Genomic DNA, 19,542 nt, shown 5'->3' on the forward strand with positions numbered 1-19,542 from the left:
GATAAAATCGACCAATAGATAATCAAGATAAAATATAAAAATATATAAATATTCAGTTTTTGCGAAATACTCACAGACGAACTTTACTTACTAAGTTCTAGTATTCTTCAATCAAATTTATATATTACAACTCGCGTAAACACGTGGGATTCGCGATCGCTTCAACACGAATTTGGCCAGCTCGCACCGGAGAAGTACTACCTCTACAGAAGATCGACGTGAAATAGTAGCATGCTATTGTGTTTCGTACGATGAGTGGGGGAGCCGGAGGCCCGTTTCCTTTTCCTCGCCCTTCCCAGTCCATTCCTTCTTTCCAGTCGCCAAACCTTTATCCTTTTTCCCTTAAAATCCTGCAGCGTATTCGCAAAAGCACTACGAATGTTTATGGGTGGTGGGGATCGCTTACGATCAGGCAATCTACCAGCTCAATTGCCCACTATGACTTAAAAAACACCTAGAACAATTCGTCTAATGCTAACCGTTTCCATTCAAGGTCACCCAAAGACGTTAGGGTTCTTATCCCACGCTGGTATGGGTGGCACAACAGAAGCTATACACTTTGGAGTACCAATAGTCGCAATGCCTGTTGTTGGAGACCAACCATCGAATGCTGCTGCTATCGAAGAAAGTGGTCTAGGAGTGCAACTGCAAATAAGTGACTTGACGAAAGAAAACTTAGTTAAAGCGTTTAGAACAATTCTGGATCCTCGGTAAGTATTATAAATTCTTAATTGCTAAAAATTAAAAATGCTATTCGTAAAAGTGTATTAGTGCTAAGTAGTAATTAAAATCGTGTACAATATTATGAAGACGTGTTTCAGTACAACAGTTGAGACCAATCTTTCGAATTAAACTTAACTACATTTATTATTTATTAACAAATTTGCAACATAAAAAAGATATATCCAAAGCAAAAGGTATAATTAGTCCGGAATACAGGGATGAATTCTAAAAAAAAAAAGACTAAATACCAATTCAATGATTTAAAAACCATTTTCCATACAATTAGATGCTAGATGTATGTGCAATATACAAACAAACTCTTACCATCAATTAAGTTTACAAAGAATATGCTTATAGTCATCACCATTAAATAATGACTGCTTATTCTAGATAGGTACATTAGTCACAATAAACGTCGTTACTCATGCTACGCTCGCATGCAAACATAATAGATATTATTATATAATACAAAGACTAACACAGATGTCATTTCAATAGAACTGTATGTGTTATTATTTTTCCCTTGAGGCTTAACCAGCGTAGACAGTGGAATTCCATGTGAATGGGATGTTTTACTTCACTAAATAGTAGCCGAACACTTATCTCTGGCCTGCTTACCTAATATCTCCAGACATAACAATCATGTCATAAATTCGCTACGTTGGCGGCATGAAATATAGACATTTATTTGTTAGTAATTATGACATAAGAGTAATCTGTGTTATCTTATCACAATAGTAACACAATTATCCTTTTGATACCTTAATCAAATCTTTCATTTTATTGCAGATTCAGAGAAAATGTTAAGCGTGTGTCGAAAGCGTGGCACGATCGCCCCATGTCACCTCTGGATACCGCAGTTTACTGGACAGAATTTGTGGCTCGCCATCCTAACGCTACGTATAGAACTGCGGCTGTTAGTGTTCCTCTGTACCAATATTGGTGTCTTGACATTATAAGTGTATTTTCTACAACACTTATAATCGCCTATTACCTAATAAGTCTGATCAAGAGATTAGTGTGCAAGAAAAATAATAAAAAACTGAAGCAGACATCAACGAAAGAAAACAAAAGGAGATCAAAACGTGACTAATTTACGAAAGAATCTCATTATTTACAATTTGTTTTGTGAAAATTGTAGTGATAAATGAAAATTAATATAGGTAATTTAAACTATAACTAAATAAAATTATCACGTTTCTTACCATTTGTTTTACAATATACCTACCTAAACGTTTAATTCAGAATGCAGCTTAATGTTGACATTTTCTTGTTTAAATTTTAATTGTGTCGAATCTACCACTGCTTTAGACTTTAACCATTCAAACTATCCACACTTCACACGCATTTTTCCATTATAAGAGCTTATTCTTTCTGACATTAGCGACACGTAATTACTATAACACGCTGTTTTGCGCTTAGTATAGAACTTTAAATATTGACATATCTGAAGTTTGTTGAACGAATGCGCTAATTAGGTGCATGTGCAATAAAGATGCACATTTAATAAACCGGTTTTGTTGATTAATTTCCTACAACTTGTATATTAAATAATAAATTTATTTAAAATGTTACTGCACTTGTACATTGACATATGTAGTAATACATATGTCTAGAATAAATGGACTAGTCAAAGAGAGAGTTGTTTCATCACGGTAAAAATTAGCCTTATTCACTCTCAAGTCTGTAGGCTCCAAACTATCTCAAGTCACAAACAACATCCTATATATATATATATATATATATATATATATATATATATATATATATATATATATATATATATATATATATATAGGTCTTATAACCACGTAATTGACATTGACCGAGTCCTTAATCGCCACTAGTTAGAATTAATATTCGCATGCCTTGGACGCACTGCGCGTTCTGTCGGTGTCGTGACCATGGATCATGTAAAAATAGCCACTGCGTTACTATCGTTGTATTGATTCAAAATGCTAGTTCTGTAAATATCATGGAAAAAGCGACTTTTTAGTTTATCGAGTATTTCTACAAGAACTAGTGAAAAGAGGTCACAACGTTTCTGTATTATCCCATTTCCCAGAAAATATGACGCCACATAACTACCAAAATAAGATAAAAATATTGCTAATACGTCCCTAATTATATATCTACTATCAATAAAAAGAATCAAATCGATCAAACTTACGAAAGACCTTGAAACACAAAGATATACCTAAATTTTGATTTATTATCATTAATTTAGAAGTCGGTTAGAAATAATGATATTATCAGCATTTTCACGGGCTCAAAAAAATTCATGCTCGTAATTGTTCAAATAATCTAATAAAAATAAAATTTTACGTCAGGTGGGCCACCTGGTCCTTCGCTTGCTATGCCATAAAAAAATCATCAATAAATACCAACAACCAAAATACCAACATAAAGAAAAACATAATTTATTGCAATTATTAAGAATATTAATATTATTATTCAAAATGCATCTGGCATATTACATTTTTATTTGTAGGCTTTAACTTAATTTCAAATCAGTTCCAAGATAGAAAATAATACACTTACCTAGGTACTAATATTATATCTACAAAATTAACAATTCAAAACTTGGTGATGCTAATAAAATGATACGGTTTAAACAATTTATCTCATCCGCTCATCACTTTTAGATTAAGCAAAGGAGCTAATATACTAAATATTACTCATAGAGTTTTATGTTATCTGTGATAAATATAGAGTTTATAGGTATGCATTTAAAAAAATAAAATATTGTTACAAGTGATCAGGATTAAATGATTATTACTTATAATAAGTGACTTTGTATAGTAACACACTCCGTGTAGTGACAGTTAAACTTTCGAAGTGCAACTATCTTTAAGGGTTTTTTATTCCATACAAATTGGTCTTGATCTGAAACAATAATTAAAGCATACTGACACGGCATACGTAGTATGTATGCAGGCAACAAGTCTCCCCAAAATGAATATTTCATAACATTACATTTATCAATATATATTATGCTACTTTTTTCATTGCGAGCCAACCTGGACGCACCCTCTCTAAAATTTATTACAAACTAGCTGCTCGACCCAGTTCCGCTCGGGTAACCATTTACCGAAATTGAAATAATATAAACTATTCTATTTTTTAAGTCAGATTAAGCTGCACATGGTGTGCAAATTTGATTAAAATCAGTTCAGTAATTCAAGAGTCCATCGCGGACAATCAACGTGACACAAAATTTATATAATATATTGAGGTAAGATAAGCAATTAATGTATAACAAATAATTTTTCAGTTGGTTGAAAGTTGACACGTAAAAAAATATCAATAGTTATAGAATAATTCATTAATTTTAATAGGTATTCAATTATATTTATATATTTATATTCAAATATAATAACAATCATTTACGAATGGTAAGTTTTAATCCTCACAGAGGTCTAATCGATAATACTGGCTAAAAATAATCGACAATTTTTAAGAAGAATACAAGTAAGAAGCAAAAATTGTCTTCTCTGCACATTTTCACATTTGTCATGTTATTCAAAACATCTATTGAGAAATTATTGAATTATAATGGGTTTATTAAAATCTAGTCTACAAAATCTCTAATGGAAAATATGACAAGGGTGAAAATGTCTTAATCTCCAATAACAAAACGTAAGTTTTAATGAAAAAATTATTGTACATATTAGATTAATTCTTAACACGCTGTTATTATTAGCTTCACCTATATGTCTATATGTAACCGATGACTAGATTTTAGCTCTCTTTGAACGGATCTTTAATTCAATCTTTGTATCAAGGATTAGTGACACTATTTTCATGAGCTCATTTTTTATATCTACAGATTGGAATCGCCAGGATAAAAGTATTTTCTTACTACGTACTCTGCATAACAGCGATAATGTAATAGATTTTATCATTAAGACGTATTACGGAGTTTGCTTTTTTTTTGATCTAGCTAGGTATATTTATCTAGTGATATTGTGCTTTAATTTGAATATTTTGGGATCTTTCAGATTTCACATCAGAAATGGCATGCTGTTGTAAACCTGGTCGATGTAAGTATACTTACAACAATATTTTATTATAGCAAGTGCATTATTACTACACTCGTCAGCCAAAAGTGTATAATATTCAGCTTTATGAACTGTATAAAGAACGCAACACTTATGAGACCGATATAAATAGATCTTTGAGTATCACTTTGAGATAAGTAGAGTTTGTACCTAGTATGAAGTAGCTATTTCTTATCTCCTATACTTTGCCAGTCATGTAGACGTGTTATGTTTAGTAATTATTAATACGCAATCAAGCAAATGCAGATGCGAACCAATTGCCAATTACAAATTTAAAATCACTAGAACTCAAGTAACTAATAGTCACAATATTTACACTGATAAAAGAGACAAATCATGTATAGTAAAAAATAAAATGATGTATAATAATTTGGATCAGCAGTGAAATTGTTAAAATTGTTTTTTGTTTTTAAAATGTACATATTCAAATGTTTCTAGCAAACAAATCGTCTGTGAGCTGTTTAGGTCGCTGCGATTTGCCAAAACACCACTGTCTAGAGAAGGATGAGGTTAAACCTGGCCCCGTACCAAAACACATGGGATGGCTCTATACAGCGAAAGATGCTCCTGAGCATCAGGTAAAAATTCTTTATAAACGTGCTTGCAATTATTTCTTATATACGATAGTAATAGATAAGAATTCGGCTACCCGAAAATAATTGAAAAAATAGAGCAATAATACTTTTTCCTTAATATTGGGCATTTAAAATTTAATTATAATGAATTTATTCTAAAATGTTGATTTTACGCCTCAGTTACGTTGCGGCTGGCGACCAGGCCACATTTCGTGCCCAGTTCTGAAGCGAATCGAACAACACAACTGCATGAAAGCCAGCGACTGCTCTGCGTGTCCAGCTGTTTGCAGTAAACCATGTTGTATGCCGCCGAAATGTTTAGCAGTATGCCCCTCATCAGTCTCATGTTGTAAACAGCCCCCATGTACCCAACCTCTCATAAGAATCATACGCCACGGTGGACAGTATACCATATGTACTAAACCTTCAAACATCAGCAATGCACCTTCAGGACCATACCCATTAAAATATGTCCTTAACACTGACCCTGATGATGTATCAACAACAAACGTAAAATACAGCGTAGAGGCGAAGTTCAACGACTATCATTTTGATTATACAAGCTCTCAGACATCATTTGTTTTGGACTTCTCACCTCCAGAACAAAAGTGCTATAAACCGTGCCCAAAGAAGAGTTTGATATGTATGGCAAACTAAGAAGAAAATCTACATAAGTGTGCTTTTTCACCAGAGATGTGCTATGCTACGTTGCTGTGTATATATATATTCGATATCCGCCAATTACATTATTTGATGCATACTGGTACGGATTCAATTAAGGAATAATATTTTGCTAAGAAAGCTTAGCTTTTACATCCTCGCAGCATAGCTACAAAGCACATCTCTGGCGGAAAAGCACCCTAACTGGAATATTCAAATTTTAACAATACTATAAGTGATACATTGAATCAAATGCAAGACCTGTAAATTTTTGAAAAGTTAAATAAAAAATAAATAACACTGGCGAGTCTAATTAATTGCTAACTTTTTATTAGTGGGTACTATGACCCCCAGGAAGGAGTACATTGAATATTTTTTTAAAAGAGTATTCTTTTATAAGGTTGTTGGTTTCTTTTAAATTGGTGTTTGATCTGCAATCAATATTGAAGTCAAAAATAGTTTTTAGATTTTTGTCTGTATGTATGTCTGGGCTAAACTCAATAAGTACTGCATGTAAATTCATGCAAGATTTAAAGTAAATCACTTCAAATTCTGCATGAATATTACTAAAAGGTTGGGTCAATACATAGGCTGTTATCACGCTATCACCTACTGGAGAGGAGCTTTGTATCTAATTTTCTTTTGCATTCTGTGACAGCTTGAAGTCTAACAACACATATAAATGTTGTTTTTGATGCTAATATTTAAGTAACTTGAGCAGAGAAACATAGTTTAATGAATTAATGTACATAGTAGACAATTTTAAAGAAGCGCCATCTATGAGATTTCATAAAAATCAAATAAGTTATATACAGTAACACTTTCGGCAGTAATACATGATAATACGATATTCACACAGATACCCATGCCATAATTAATTAAAGATTAATTAGAACATATGCCCTGATAACTAAAGTACATGCGGATGAATTCGTAGGCAACTAGTTATTTTTAATTTCAATTTTTTTGTAATTAAAATTAATTAAAAATATGCTTAAATGAATGTAAAAAATCACGAAGGTGTAAGTCTTCTTGATATGTGAGGCAACTGGAACATCTGTTGCTAAAATCTACGCTTTCATCGTATGATTATTAAATAACATAGGCTAAGAGTACCTACACAGAGTGAGGGCAGTAACAGTTTATGACTGATTTTCAATGATAATGGTATATCATTGAACGGTATGACACTGTAGTCTACCCAGTAAAGCAACCCATATTATTGCCAATGCTTTACAATATTATTGTAGCTGTAATCTGTGGTGTGAAACTGTGTTCATACGATGCAAAAAATAATTTTGGGAAGAAAAGTATTGTACCTATGCCTTAAACTTAATTTAAATTAAATCCTCCAATTGTTCATGGGTACAAGCAAGTGCAAGCAAGCAACAGAATAATAGTCAATTTGGTCAGAATTACATTCAACAATACTTTAATCATCAATAATGAAAACAAAATAATCTAACAATAAATACATAACACACAGGAACTTAGCTAGGATTTCCAGACTTTTGAGCTAATGCTAACATATTCTCATTGGCAATCATTTGGAATTCATGGAACCTTTGTGAGACTCTTTGATTTGTCCGCAAATATTTCTCCATACAATTGATTGTACATTTTTCCTGAAATATATCATAAGTTGAATGATTTGTTTTAATACACTATTAAAAATAATGTTTTTGTTGCTAAGAAATGCATCAATTAATTAACAATGGTTTCATTAGACATACATGTATGAAAATTTTATAAAATTAGTTAAACTACATAATACCATGATGATAAGTCACAATTTTAAAACATTTATGATTTTAATTAAATACTCTCTTTATACATGTGAAACATTTCAGAAGTCATTTTTTAACAGGTGATAGCAAATTTAAAATTTTCGACAGAAGCAATAAAGAAGTTTATGTGATCTTATATACTAACAATAAATTTATTGTTGCATAATAATCCAAAAAATTACCTCCGCTGATCTTAAAGTTCGAGATGTAAAATCATGAACGCAGTCGTTGAAACAAAGCTCAGATAACTTATTATATTGGACCAAAAAATCCTTGAACTGCAATAAAGAGTAAATGTAGAAATAAAATGCGAAAATTCTAAACAATTGCTCAAAATACACATTTATTTATTATAAAAAATACCGTTTTAATTTGATCAGCTTCACTCATTTCAGGAACAGCAGCCATTTTTTTTATTTATTTCCTATTAAAAAATATAAGTTTTAAATAAACGGATATATTTTTAGTGGAATATTGAAAGAATGCTTAATTTAAAATAATTCTCTCATTTATTATAAATAATAGAATTTTAGGTTATCGAGTCGAGTCGGGCAGTGATCGATGTTGCCATTTACTAACTTACCATAGCGCGAGCGGATAGCCTCATAAGACATAAGGCACATATCTATTACTTAAATTTCTAAATTTAGAAGCAAATCTAGAAACAAGAAGCTTCTTATCTTACTTTCCTATGGTGGTACTCAGATAATGGACATGGGTAATTTAGGCTCAATGGATTCAGAAATTGTCAACGGATGCATTCGAGACCGTTTAATCTTGTGACACTGTTTATTTTAAAAGCAAAATATGGTAGATACGAAAAAGCATGTGGCAAGGATAGACCTGTGGTAAAAGAAAATTCGTTAATTCAATTCTTATTATCATCACACAACTCGCTGACAAAATTTGTCCCCTCAAAATATTGGGTCATTTATAAGTTTGAAATTAGTCAAGTTTCAAGTAACTAAATGCGATTACATTGTCCTAAGTTCAGTGACGACTGAATTAAGTCCACTTAAATAGTGTAGTGTGATAAGCGCTTTACTTTGTGCCACAGATTACCATATTGCTTTACATAAGATGGTACCTACTTGGCAGCTTTAAACAGGTAAAACTACAGAATAATTTTGTATTTTTTTTCTGACGCTTTAAAATGAATAAACGATATAAATATAATAAAGAAAATATATTTATAAGAAACATTTTTATCCCACGAGATGGTTACAATAAACTAACTACATAATAAAGGATAAAAAGCATGGGTTCCCAGCTTCAGTCCATAGATTATACACTTATATATACTCTTCAGTCTGTTTTGTATTTTTGTCAAAATCTTATTCTTACCTAAGTCAAAATATTTATTTTTCGTTGTTCTGTAAATTCTATGATCTGTGAGTTCCTTATGAGCTTCCCATACAAAAAGGAGTGTAATAATACGGGTAATATTCTGAGTGTGGAGCTTCCATAATACCACAGATTATGAACTAGTTCATAATCAAAGAGTAGTGTGATAATATGTTCATAATACAAATAGGCATTTATAAAAATTTCCTTTAGTGAATTTTTTAGAATTTTGATTTTTAATCTTATATTAAATAATTAAAAAATAATAGAGGCGATGACATTGTTATGAAATGACGCAAAATCCCCTGTTTACTTATTATATTTTAGTGACTTGTGAATTAAAAACCTTTTTTACGATAATGAGACGGCGGCAAATAAAATTTCAATATAAATAAAAACAACAAACAATTTTTTGCTGGTCTAATCTATAACTATAAATGCGACAGGTCACAGGAATGGTAAGTGAATTTTTATAGTATAAGTTCCAAAAGATTTCCGACGAATATTGTCGGAAATTCGATTGAATATTCAGATACAATTCAATATAATATGATCAAGCAACTATAATTATTATTCAAAATATTATGCATACTGTATAATAAATTTTTCGCAAAAAATAACTGTTTCAGGATACAATACCAAAACCACGAAAAAGAGACGCTAACTTTACTCAAGAGGAAAAAGATTTACTGTGCTATCTAGTTTCAAGAAACCCAATAGTTGAATCAAAATCAACTGATGGAGAAACAATTGCAAAGAAAAAAGCAGCTTGGAAATGTGTTGCAGATGAATTTAATTATAATTCTCATGTTCACAAGGTACCTGAAAATTCGATAAGTAAATAGTTTTCTTATGAGTTTTTGTATTTTCGACATAAAAATGTGTATGAAATTTGATTCATTACATATATGTCATTTTTTCAGCGTCATGTCACAACATTAAAACGTGCATGGGAAAATATGAAATTTCGCAAATCTTTTAAATCTCAAATTGCAAAGTGTGAATCTGTTGTAAAAAATGAAAGCATAAGGCCGAATATTGAATCCCCCATTCCTAATCAGCCATTGCCTACTTTACAAAAATTGAAAGAGGTTTGGAATTTATTATTCTCTGTACATCTTTTATTTATTGGTTGATGCTTACAATTTCACATATGAAGATATAGATTTATTTTATAATTTAGTACATACATAGAAATATAAGTCTCATTAATAGGCTGCTCCTGACACAGTACCTGAATTTGAAAACTATTATGATAGTGATGGGCCTAATTTTATAGAAATAGAATGTAACATCTCACAAACCAGTGCTTCAAATGGTGGGTATTCCTTCAATAGTTTTGATGATATGTTATGTAACTTTCAAACGTTTAAATTAAGGATAGATCTGTTACAGAGAATCTCAGTTTTAATACCACAAATGGGAGTCATACCAATGAGCCAAATGATATTCCATCTGATATAGGTAATGTGTTTAATTATTATTTAGAAAAATTTTAACACATATAACACATCATATCTTAATTAAAAAAAAAACGTTGCTCTCAGTATCTCAAGAGCACCAGCAGAACTTGTCTCAGAATCATATTGACAGTTATAATGATGTGAAGGATTTGAGGATAAAAAAAGAAAATTTTATAAAAATGAGACACTCGGATACAAAGAAAAATATTGAAATGCAGATATTAAGACTCAAGGTTTGATTTTATAAAAAATAAAGTTTCTTTAAATTAGCAATTCTTATAATTATTACAATAATAAATATCTTCTATAATTTTTCAGTTAGAGACAGAAAAAGTAAGGAAACGAACAGCATTATTGGAAGAGGAGAGAAACAAAATTCTTTTGGAAAAAGCTAAATTAGAACTGGAAGCTATACAGAATAGTTTTAAGGACAAATAATGTTAAGTTATTCAGTGGCATAAAGTCTATCCACATCTTTTTTGTTTTACTGAAAACAAGTTAAGTTAAGAAAGTTAAATGTCATAATAAGCTTTAATTCTAAAACCTCACCTTTTATTCTATCTTTTAACTCTATAGATATAGTATAATGTTGAAGAGTTTGTTTCGTAAATCGCTGTGCTCGGGATCTACGGGATTAATTGAAAAATTATTATTTTTATGTCGGATAGGGTTTATCTAGGAATGCTATATTCTCTTATATTATAACATTGCTACGACTAATCAGAGCGGAACACAAAAGCACAAAAAAATATTTATTGGCCCAAAATTATTCTTAAATTTCGTTTTATCCATCTAATCAATAATATAAGTATACTATTATCAATATAGAGAACATCTTTATGATTTCTTTATGATTTTTCGATGCAACAGTTTCATAACAGTTAACAATATTATGGGCGAGGCTTAAAATTTTTGGTAAATAAAATATTGTGGTCTTCAACAAACGTGCGCCTTTTCGACACTTCCTTCATAGGATTACTAAATTCTGAAACAGTTTGCCATCGTCATCAATTTTATTTGTCGTGTGTGATATTAATATGTGTTTTAAATTACAATATCCATTTCAGAAAAGTTTCAGATTACTGTTTCTCATGGTTTTACACAATTTGGCCAAACGTAATATTATGATAGTTGTTGTCTATGGCTTGAACCACAAAGCCAAGCCATTGAAACGTATTAAAATAAGTAATTGTTAATGGTGTAGACTGTAGAATGTCATGTGTCACTGTCACTGTCAGCAGTAGCCTTGATGCAAACGTTTGGTTGGTAGTAAGCGTTGTTTTTATGCATAAATTCTAAGGATATGACTGAAAATGAAGACGAAGTTACTACGTTTTGTGATTCTACGGTATGAATTTTCAAATTTTAGTATTATATTAATTCTTTTGTGCAAGATTGGTTAACAATTTTGTTGTATCTAGGCATCGTTGGTGGAAGGATGTCGATTACCAGTTCGAATGCAAGGCGGGGACGATTGGCCCCTAGCTGAAATTATAAGTATTAAGGAAATCCATGGGCAAAGAGGATATTATGTACATTATGTAGACTGTAAGTAATATTTATAATTTTTTGTCCAACATATATTTCTTTTGGCATCAATACATGATGTTAGTGATATATTTTTTAACTAATTCTACAACTAATTAAACATATTTTACCATTCATTAATTTAATATTTTTTTTATAAACATTTCCAATCAAAAGTTACACAAACATTGTAAGATTAATTCAATTGTTAAGCCTCTTTAATAAGGGTATTTAAAAAGTGACTAATATTTGTTCACAAAAACAATAATGATGAAATCTCATGTATTGTTGGTGAGTGCTGTAGACCAGGTTTATTATAATAATCTTGTTTCTGTGCTATTAAAACAAAAAATAGACAACATTTTATCAATAATTGGAATATACTAAGCATATGTCGTAATAGTTACTTTAAAAGATATTTAAAAAAAAAGAGACTACAAAAGATGGACAAACATACCCAGTTTTGTATGAAACATTTTATGTATTAATTGTCTGATTAAATCTTTTTAGTTAATAAAAGATTGGACGAATGGGTGGAGGAATCATGGCTCGATACAAGAAAAGTTCAATTCCCACGGAGAGATGGCGCACCTACTGGTGGCACTACAACTCCAAAGAAGACACATATTGGATCTGGAGGTGGCGTCATGCCTAGTTTTATTAGTATGTGTGTTTTGGCTATTAGTGTAGTGTATGATTTTCATTATTTTAATATTTTGATGTGCAATTTTGTTGAACAATGTGTAGAGCAACCTTTTTTACTTTCTTTATCTTGTCTATACTTTTTAACTTAATTTGAATTACATGTAAATATGGAATGGCTTACTTTGATCACTTTTATGTTTTTTTTTTATATTTTTGCAACTTTCACATATAATTATAATTACGTACATAGGAATAAAAAAAAAACTTTGATACATTATTATTACTTATTTAGCAATTTTTTGTACACACAGCATGAATGTTGTATGTATTAGTTGTTCTGTAGCCCATAATCACTTATAACAGTGCACATTTTCTTAAAATTTTTGGCAGTTGGCTTTGGTACTTCAAAGTTGTTTAAACTTCAATAAGCTGTAACGGTATAACATTTTTTGTCTCTGCAGATGACAATGTCTGCAATGAACCACAGAAGTCACATAGCACTAGAGAAACCCATCAAATTCCACCAAAATTAGCTGAGAAAAGTCATACTAACAATGCACTCAATGGCTCTTCACAAAAACTTGCACCTGGTATGTGAAAATAATTTTATTTCATAGATATCATTAGTTTATTCATGAATATGTATTGGCATGAAGAGTAGATTATTAGAAGTTTATTATGGCAATCATAAAAGTAATAGGCTTAATATTTTCAAAGATTTACCAAATGATTGGACTAGTTTTTTATCTTGTTATAAATTATTATAATACATAATTTGTTATGTCTTGCCTTTCATAAAGACAGTTTTCGCCAGATGATTTTAAAATATAGACAGCTAAAGTTATTTTTAATCCATACAAACTAAGAGTTGATCCACTTGCATTTAAAATAGAATTAATTATTCTTTTCTGCTTTTCTAATTGGGCTTATTAAATTAGTGATGAGGTGCTTTTTAAAGAAAGCCTAAGGGGTTTTGGGCTTTTGACTTCTCAATTTAATTCAAACTTTAAAAATATTTTTTTTATATGATCTGCAGTTTATGCTATAATTGATTTTGTTTTACTACTTGGAGAATTACATACATTTTAACTAAACTCAAGGCTGATTCACAGTGAATCACACATTCATACCTTGGAATGTTCTAATAAAGAGAATGTATTGTGTTATTTGATATTATGGTGTATTTTTTTACCAGCTACAACAGGTGAGCCTCGTCAACTTATCTCCAGACCAGCCAGCCCAACCCTCGGACAGGATTCCTCGTCGCTTGTTAATGGGGGAGCTGTGTTGGCTGCAGCATTGCAGAAGAAGATGAATAGAAAAAGGAAGGCTAATTCGTTAGAGAATGACGTCACAGTGAGTGGAATTGAGTTTTATTTTACTATATTAGCCATTTTGTCGAAAGATAAATAGTGTATAAGTTATTTATATTATAACTTCAAAATAACATGTTTTTGGGGGTTGCGTTTACTGTTGGGGACTTCCCTTTTTAGGAGTAAATTAAACCACTAGACTTCCTCGATATGCGTATATTTCCCAATGTAAGATGACTCGATAGCTAATTGTTCGTGCGTCGGATACAGAGCAATTGAATTTGATTAAATGTTTTCGCGAAGATGAAGTTTATTGTTGGCAAGTTTACAATTTGAGCAGATAATAAAAAAATGGATTATGCGAATAGGCGACACATGTTATTTGAACTTTAGAAATAATAAAAATATAAATTAGTTTATTGTCAATAAAATAAAAAGCGAAAATCGTAAAAGGTTTAAAGGGAGCGGAGATATCACCCCTAATTCTAAAATTGGACCAAATGACAACAATTTCAAAATTCCCTTCGAGTCGTTCGGGACCGTTTTTAACTATGCTCCATTAATAAAAAAAAAAACCAATGTGTCAAACAGACAGAAGCCAGCGACTCGCTGGACGGCGGCGAGCCCGCGCTGAGCGGGTCTGCCACGCCCACGGCGCGCCCGCGCCAGTCCGGCAGCATGCTGGCGCACGGCCACGACGACGTCGTCACGCGGATGAAGAACATCGAGATGATCGAGCTGGGCCGGCACAGGATACGGCCGTGGTACTTCGCGCCGTACCCGCAGGTGGGATGCGGGAATTTTAAACTGCTTATGAGAAAATACATTCTGATAGCATAATATAAAAAATTTAAACATTGAACACATAAAAGGTTAGAAGGCAATTGTGGGTGAGGCAAGCGCTGCCCTATTTGTTGATAAAAACTTCGTTGAAATTGGGAGAAAGTGGCATATCTGAAAATAATAGTTTGATTGAACTAGTAATTTCGGATTGTAATTAAACAATCATTAAAATGCAAAATTGTTAGCATGTAACATACACCAGAAAATACTTAATTAGCCTCATAGAAATAAGGTATACAATTTCAACCAGGACTTGCATGTATCAATAAATCAAATATTGACATATAATATTATTATTATTTTATGAATTATCCTCATTGTGATTCAAATATTCATTTTATTTCAGGAGATGGTTAACTTGCCTTGCATTTACATTTGTGAATTCTGCTTGAAATATAGAAAGAGTAAAAAGTGTTTAGAACGTCACTTAGTAAGTATCGAGTTGAGAATAATATTTTACTAAAATAATAAAAAAGCAAAAAATATAAATAAAAAACACGTGGTATATAAAGATTTTTTCTCTCTCCAGATAAAATGTAAATTAAAACATCCACCTGGGAACGAAATATATAGAAAAGGAAGTATATCATTTTTTGAAATAGATGGCAGGAAGAATAAAACCTACGCACAAAATCTATGTTTATTGGCGAAACTATTCCTCGACCACAAGACTTTGTACTACGACACGGATCCCTTTCTGTTTTATGTTATGACGGACTTTGATACAAGAGGTAATTTATATATTTCAATAAAATTTTCTTGATATATAATGTTTATAACATTTACTTCAATAGTCTAAGCTTAACTTAGCTTAACTCAAGGAACCCCAGTAGTTTGTTGTTGTTTCAACTCTCTTCTGCATTACTGGCATCTGTATCACAATGTGAAATCCGCTTTATATGTATGAATAATAAAATTGGAATGTGAATATGTCCTATATGAATCTAAAACGTGTACGAAAATAATAATAATTTCAAATTGTAAAACCATTTCACAATATGTGTAATTTATAAGTATAAGTATTGCAAAAGTCAATGCTGAGTACTGATATTCATAAGTGTCATGTAAATATCTGTTATGCTGTAGTGTTTGATCATTCATATGTATTATTATAATATTGTATTGATTATTTTTCTAGGATTCCACATAGTAGGATATTTTTCAAAGGAAAAAGAAAGCACGGAGGACTACAATGTCGCTTGTATATTGACTTTACCGCCGTACCAGAGGAAAGGCTACGGAACCTTGCTAATAGAGTTTAGTAAGTATTTTAAATATGTCAAAAATGTACTTGGAACATACAATATTTTCTATTTATCACACAATTGAAAAGAAACGGAATGATATTGCATTACTATTAGTAATGAACTGTTAGTAATAACAATTCATAAAGTATCAAATCTGAATAGTATTGTCAGATTATTTTCTGTTTGAGCCGACGTCGATGTTAAACCAAAAATAAAAAAGGTTCTCAATTCAACAATTGTGGGTTTTCAACCTTTTTGTGTTTGATAAAAAATTGTTGTAATTCAGCCCCATATTTTTAGAATTTGGAGTGGTACCTCCCCCTCAGGGATGTCGATTCCTTTTTTTTCGTATTGATGAATTATGTATTTTGCAGGTTACGAATTATCAAAGTTTGAAGGTAAAACAGGATCTCCAGAAAAACCACTGTCAGATCTTGGTCTATTATCATACAGGAGCTACTGGGCACAGACCATACTCGATATATTGATAAGTATCAAGCCGATTGGTGAAAACGAGAAACCTGTTATTACAATTAAGTAAGTTAATTTCTTCCATTTTCACATATACAATAAGTTTTTATATCCACCTTACCATTTCGACATTGTCTGCATGGCATCACATTTTCAAACAATCTTTAATCTCTCTTATGAGTTTGAATTAGTATAATATGAATTCCCATCATAATTTATATGGTAGATTTACTTTTATTATTGTTATTTTTTATGAATTAAAATTTAGAAAAACGAGCGCTGTATTAATGAAACGTTTTCACAAAAATTTATTTATTGTTGCCCAGGGTTGCTTTGTCAAAATAAATTAAAAAAAAGGGTTTTATAGTACATGTCACATTTTTAATATAGCGCCATCTATTGGAATTTGAGTTGTATCATTTGTTATTATATATATTTCTAACGTTATTACAAAAACAAATACAGCAGTGCTTCATCATATCGTATATTTTTATCTCGTTACGACAATTGGCAGCAAAAAGATTCCATGTGATTGGTTTTTTTTAATTTTGGCCGGACCCTTTCTATAATAATATAAAAATTATACATTTATCATGCACATTGCCCAGTAAATAACTTTTTAATAAAAAAGATAAGATAACACATGGACTTGAAGATCGCTACAAAAATTTTTTTTTTCATTAAAAGTTTTAAGCAAGTAAGATTGCAATCACAGAGAAATATTATATCTTCACGATTACAACTTTACATTTTAGGATGCTTGACCTAATATTATCTCTTTAACAAAATAACGTTACTTCTTAATAAAGATACTTAATATCTTATGTATAATAATTACGATTAATAAATTTGTTTTGTGATTTGTTATTTTCTTTTTTTTTTTATTCCAGTGAAATATGTGAATTGACTAGCATAAAGAAGGAGGACGTTATCAGCACGCTGCAAAATTTAAATCTAATCAATTATTACAAGGGCCAATATATAATATCAGTTAACCAGGTAAGATATATTATATTAAATAATGGGATACAAGAGAATATTTTATCTCTTGACCTATGTATTTCTAAATTTTTTTAATAATGCTTTCTCGCCGTAAAAAGTTCCAGATGCTAAAATTTTTCATTGTGTTTTCTAATTTCATAAATATATATATCTAACAGTGGGTAAGTGTAGTGCGTTTCGGTAAATTATATAAATAGCTTATTAGCCATTTGCTATTTTATACCCCATGTAGCAAGGAAATTAAATAAACAATCGATATTATTACACGAAATCAGATATAAGCGGCGGCGCGTTTATCGTCCGTCAATAGACAAGAATTGTTAATATTTGTGACTCATCCACAAGGGCCTATTTATCAGAATTTATTTCAGGAAACAATACAGCAACACCAAAAGGCGATGGAAAAGAAACTGTTAAGGATAGACCCGAAATGCTTGCACTGGACGCCCAAAGATTGGTCAAAGCGAGCCAAGTGGTATGTCGTTGTAACGAATATTTGTACTCATATATAGCTTTCATTTATTGTTTCAACATATTAAGTTATTGATGAACTAATCTCATGCAGATTTCCATTACGTTGAGGTTACTTTTATAACGGTATAATTTTTTTTTTCTTTTGTCACCAGTGTTTGAAGTTACGAGAGCGAGTTAATCGGGCTTCGTACACGTATGATCCATTTTGTTTCTAACAAAATATAATGTATTAAATACTTATTATGTACAAAGCTTTATAAAATATCACATGGCATACTAATTATTCGTGTCGAAAAGTATGTATTTTTTTTTTTCGTTACACAGTACGACTGATTTTTGTTTTTGATTTGTTATAAATATTATCCCACTTTTTTATATTTCAATGTATGATGTCCATAAAATATGTAAATTTTTGAACTAAATAAATTTTAGTCTATGGTATTTGCTGTAGAGAATTGTGATTTTTGTCATTTGATTATCATCATTTAATCCCTATTAGGTAAGAGTTAACGAGAATAATGATTATAAGAAGTAAAAAATAACATTGTTATTGTTACACAACGATTCGATAGTTAGTATGCTTCAGATACGTTATCATTTAAGCTAATTAACCACTAACACGCTAACAATGGCTTTGGGCGTCATTTCATCATTGCATAATTCATACAAATTATATTCTCATAATTATCACCATCATTTTATTCACCTTTTAATCATTTAATGTTTATAATCGTCATCTATTAAATGCAATCATTATCATTAACCTTATGTGTGTCTCTTTCTGTTGCACAAAAATGTAATTCGTTAAAAAGAGACAGATAGCTTGTATGTATTGATGACCTTTCGCTTGAATCCCGAGAAGAAATCTTTCTCGCTCTAATGAACGATGTTTCCGTATTTCAGAAAGGGACAGAGTATAACTAACACAGTATATTTCGCACTAACAGTATTTAGCTTGATTGTTTATGGTGAATTTAACCACTTTTGGGTACTAATCATTATATAAAGCTGGTTCATTGCTTACGCATCATGAATTTTAACATAATTATACAATTTTTACTTTTCATATTTTTATATATGGGTAATAATTATGGAATCAATATAATTTATTGTTATAGTTTTTTTTTATTTGTAGGTAAGAAAATCGCGCGAACACATTTTGACGACGAAGATACGTGCTCTGGAAATTGTACAATTTATTGTATTATATTTTTATTGTGATATTAAATAAATATGTTCGTTTAAGTATTGTTTTTGTTTTATTAATAACATTACTATTAATTAACTAGTTTATTCAGTTTTTCTTGATTGGCACTAGACATTAGACAAAGCCATATTAATATGGAACAACGTTATTAAAATATAGATCTTATCTTTATATTTGCATGCATTTTTTATAACGTGAAG

General features: G+C 30.7%; 5 protein-coding genes across 9 annotated transcripts in view; 4 read left to right on the forward strand and 1 right to left on the reverse strand.

Annotated features, from left to right (window-relative positions):
- LOC119833131 (UDP-glucosyltransferase 2-like) overlaps positions 1 to 1,927 on the forward strand; it is a 4,394-nt gene extending 2,467 nt beyond the window's left edge. The window contains exons 3-4 of the mRNA XM_038357037.1: positions 494 to 710; positions 1,513 to 1,927. Of these exons, the coding sequence (XP_038212965.1) occupies positions 494 to 710; positions 1,513 to 1,816 (521 nt within the window). The 3' untranslated portion in view covers positions 1,817 to 1,927. The remainder of the gene's footprint in view (positions 1 to 493; positions 711 to 1,512) is intronic.
- Positions 1,928 to 4,730: 2,803 nt separating this feature from the next.
- Positions 4,731 to 6,311, forward strand: LOC119832913. Its single transcript, XM_038356737.1, has 3 exons — positions 4,731 to 4,766; positions 5,223 to 5,362; positions 5,540 to 6,311. The coding sequence occupies exons 1-3, from the start codon at positions 4,739 to 4,741 to the stop codon at positions 6,014 to 6,016; spliced, it is 645 nt and encodes a 214-aa protein (XP_038212665.1). The 5' UTR covers positions 4,731 to 4,738; the 3' UTR covers positions 6,017 to 6,311.
- A 1,112-nt stretch (positions 6,312 to 7,423) lies between these two features.
- On the reverse strand, positions 7,424 to 8,397 carry LOC119832874 (mitochondrial import inner membrane translocase subunit Tim9). Its single transcript, XM_038356674.1, has 3 exons — positions 8,170 to 8,397; positions 7,989 to 8,084; positions 7,424 to 7,644 (listed from the first exon to the last, which is right to left on the reverse strand). The coding sequence occupies exons 1-3, from the start codon at positions 8,212 to 8,214 to the stop codon at positions 7,510 to 7,512; spliced, it is 276 nt and encodes a 91-aa protein (XP_038212602.1). The 5' UTR covers positions 8,215 to 8,397; the 3' UTR covers positions 7,424 to 7,509.
- A 765-nt stretch (positions 8,398 to 9,162) lies between these two features.
- LOC119832864 lies at positions 9,163 to 11,088 on the forward strand. The gene is made up of 7 exons (XM_038356662.1): positions 9,163 to 9,608; positions 9,780 to 9,968; positions 10,074 to 10,241; positions 10,366 to 10,468; positions 10,546 to 10,614; positions 10,698 to 10,846; positions 10,932 to 11,088. Exons 1-7 carry the CDS (start codon positions 9,588 to 9,590, stop codon positions 11,049 to 11,051), a joined length of 819 nt encoding a protein of 272 aa, XP_038212590.1. The 5' UTR covers positions 9,163 to 9,587; the 3' UTR covers positions 11,052 to 11,088.
- Positions 11,089 to 11,746: 658 nt separating this feature from the next.
- Positions 11,747 to 19,383, forward strand: LOC119832960 (histone acetyltransferase Tip60). 5 transcript variants are annotated; one of them, XM_038356795.1, is made up of 14 exons: positions 11,747 to 11,961; positions 12,035 to 12,161; positions 12,651 to 12,779; positions 13,247 to 13,375; positions 13,981 to 14,141; positions 14,690 to 14,884; positions 15,288 to 15,371; positions 15,471 to 15,672; positions 16,080 to 16,202; positions 16,563 to 16,725; positions 17,550 to 17,658; positions 18,033 to 18,136; positions 18,288 to 18,328; positions 19,271 to 19,383. In XM_038356795.1, the coding sequence occupies exons 1-13, from the start codon at positions 11,917 to 11,919 to the stop codon at positions 18,292 to 18,294; spliced, it is 1,578 nt and encodes a 525-aa protein (XP_038212723.1). In that variant the 5' UTR covers positions 11,747 to 11,916; the 3' UTR covers positions 18,295 to 18,328; positions 19,271 to 19,383. The 5 variants fall into 5 exon arrangements, with proteins under 5 accessions (XP_038212723.1, XP_038212725.1, XP_038212724.1 ...); XM_038356793.1 differs by having other exon boundaries at positions 11,766 to 11,961; positions 12,651 to 12,803; XM_038356797.1 differs by lacking the exon at positions 13,247 to 13,375 and having other exon boundaries at positions 11,752 to 11,961.
- Positions 19,384 to 19,542: the final 159 nt, after the last annotated feature.

Source organism: Zerene cesonia, chromosome 16 (genome assembly GCF_012273895.1).
Source record: "Zerene cesonia ecotype Mississippi chromosome 16, Zerene_cesonia_1.1, whole genome shotgun sequence".
Classification (NCBI taxonomy): domain Eukaryota; kingdom Metazoa; phylum Arthropoda; class Insecta; order Lepidoptera; family Pieridae; genus Zerene; species Zerene cesonia.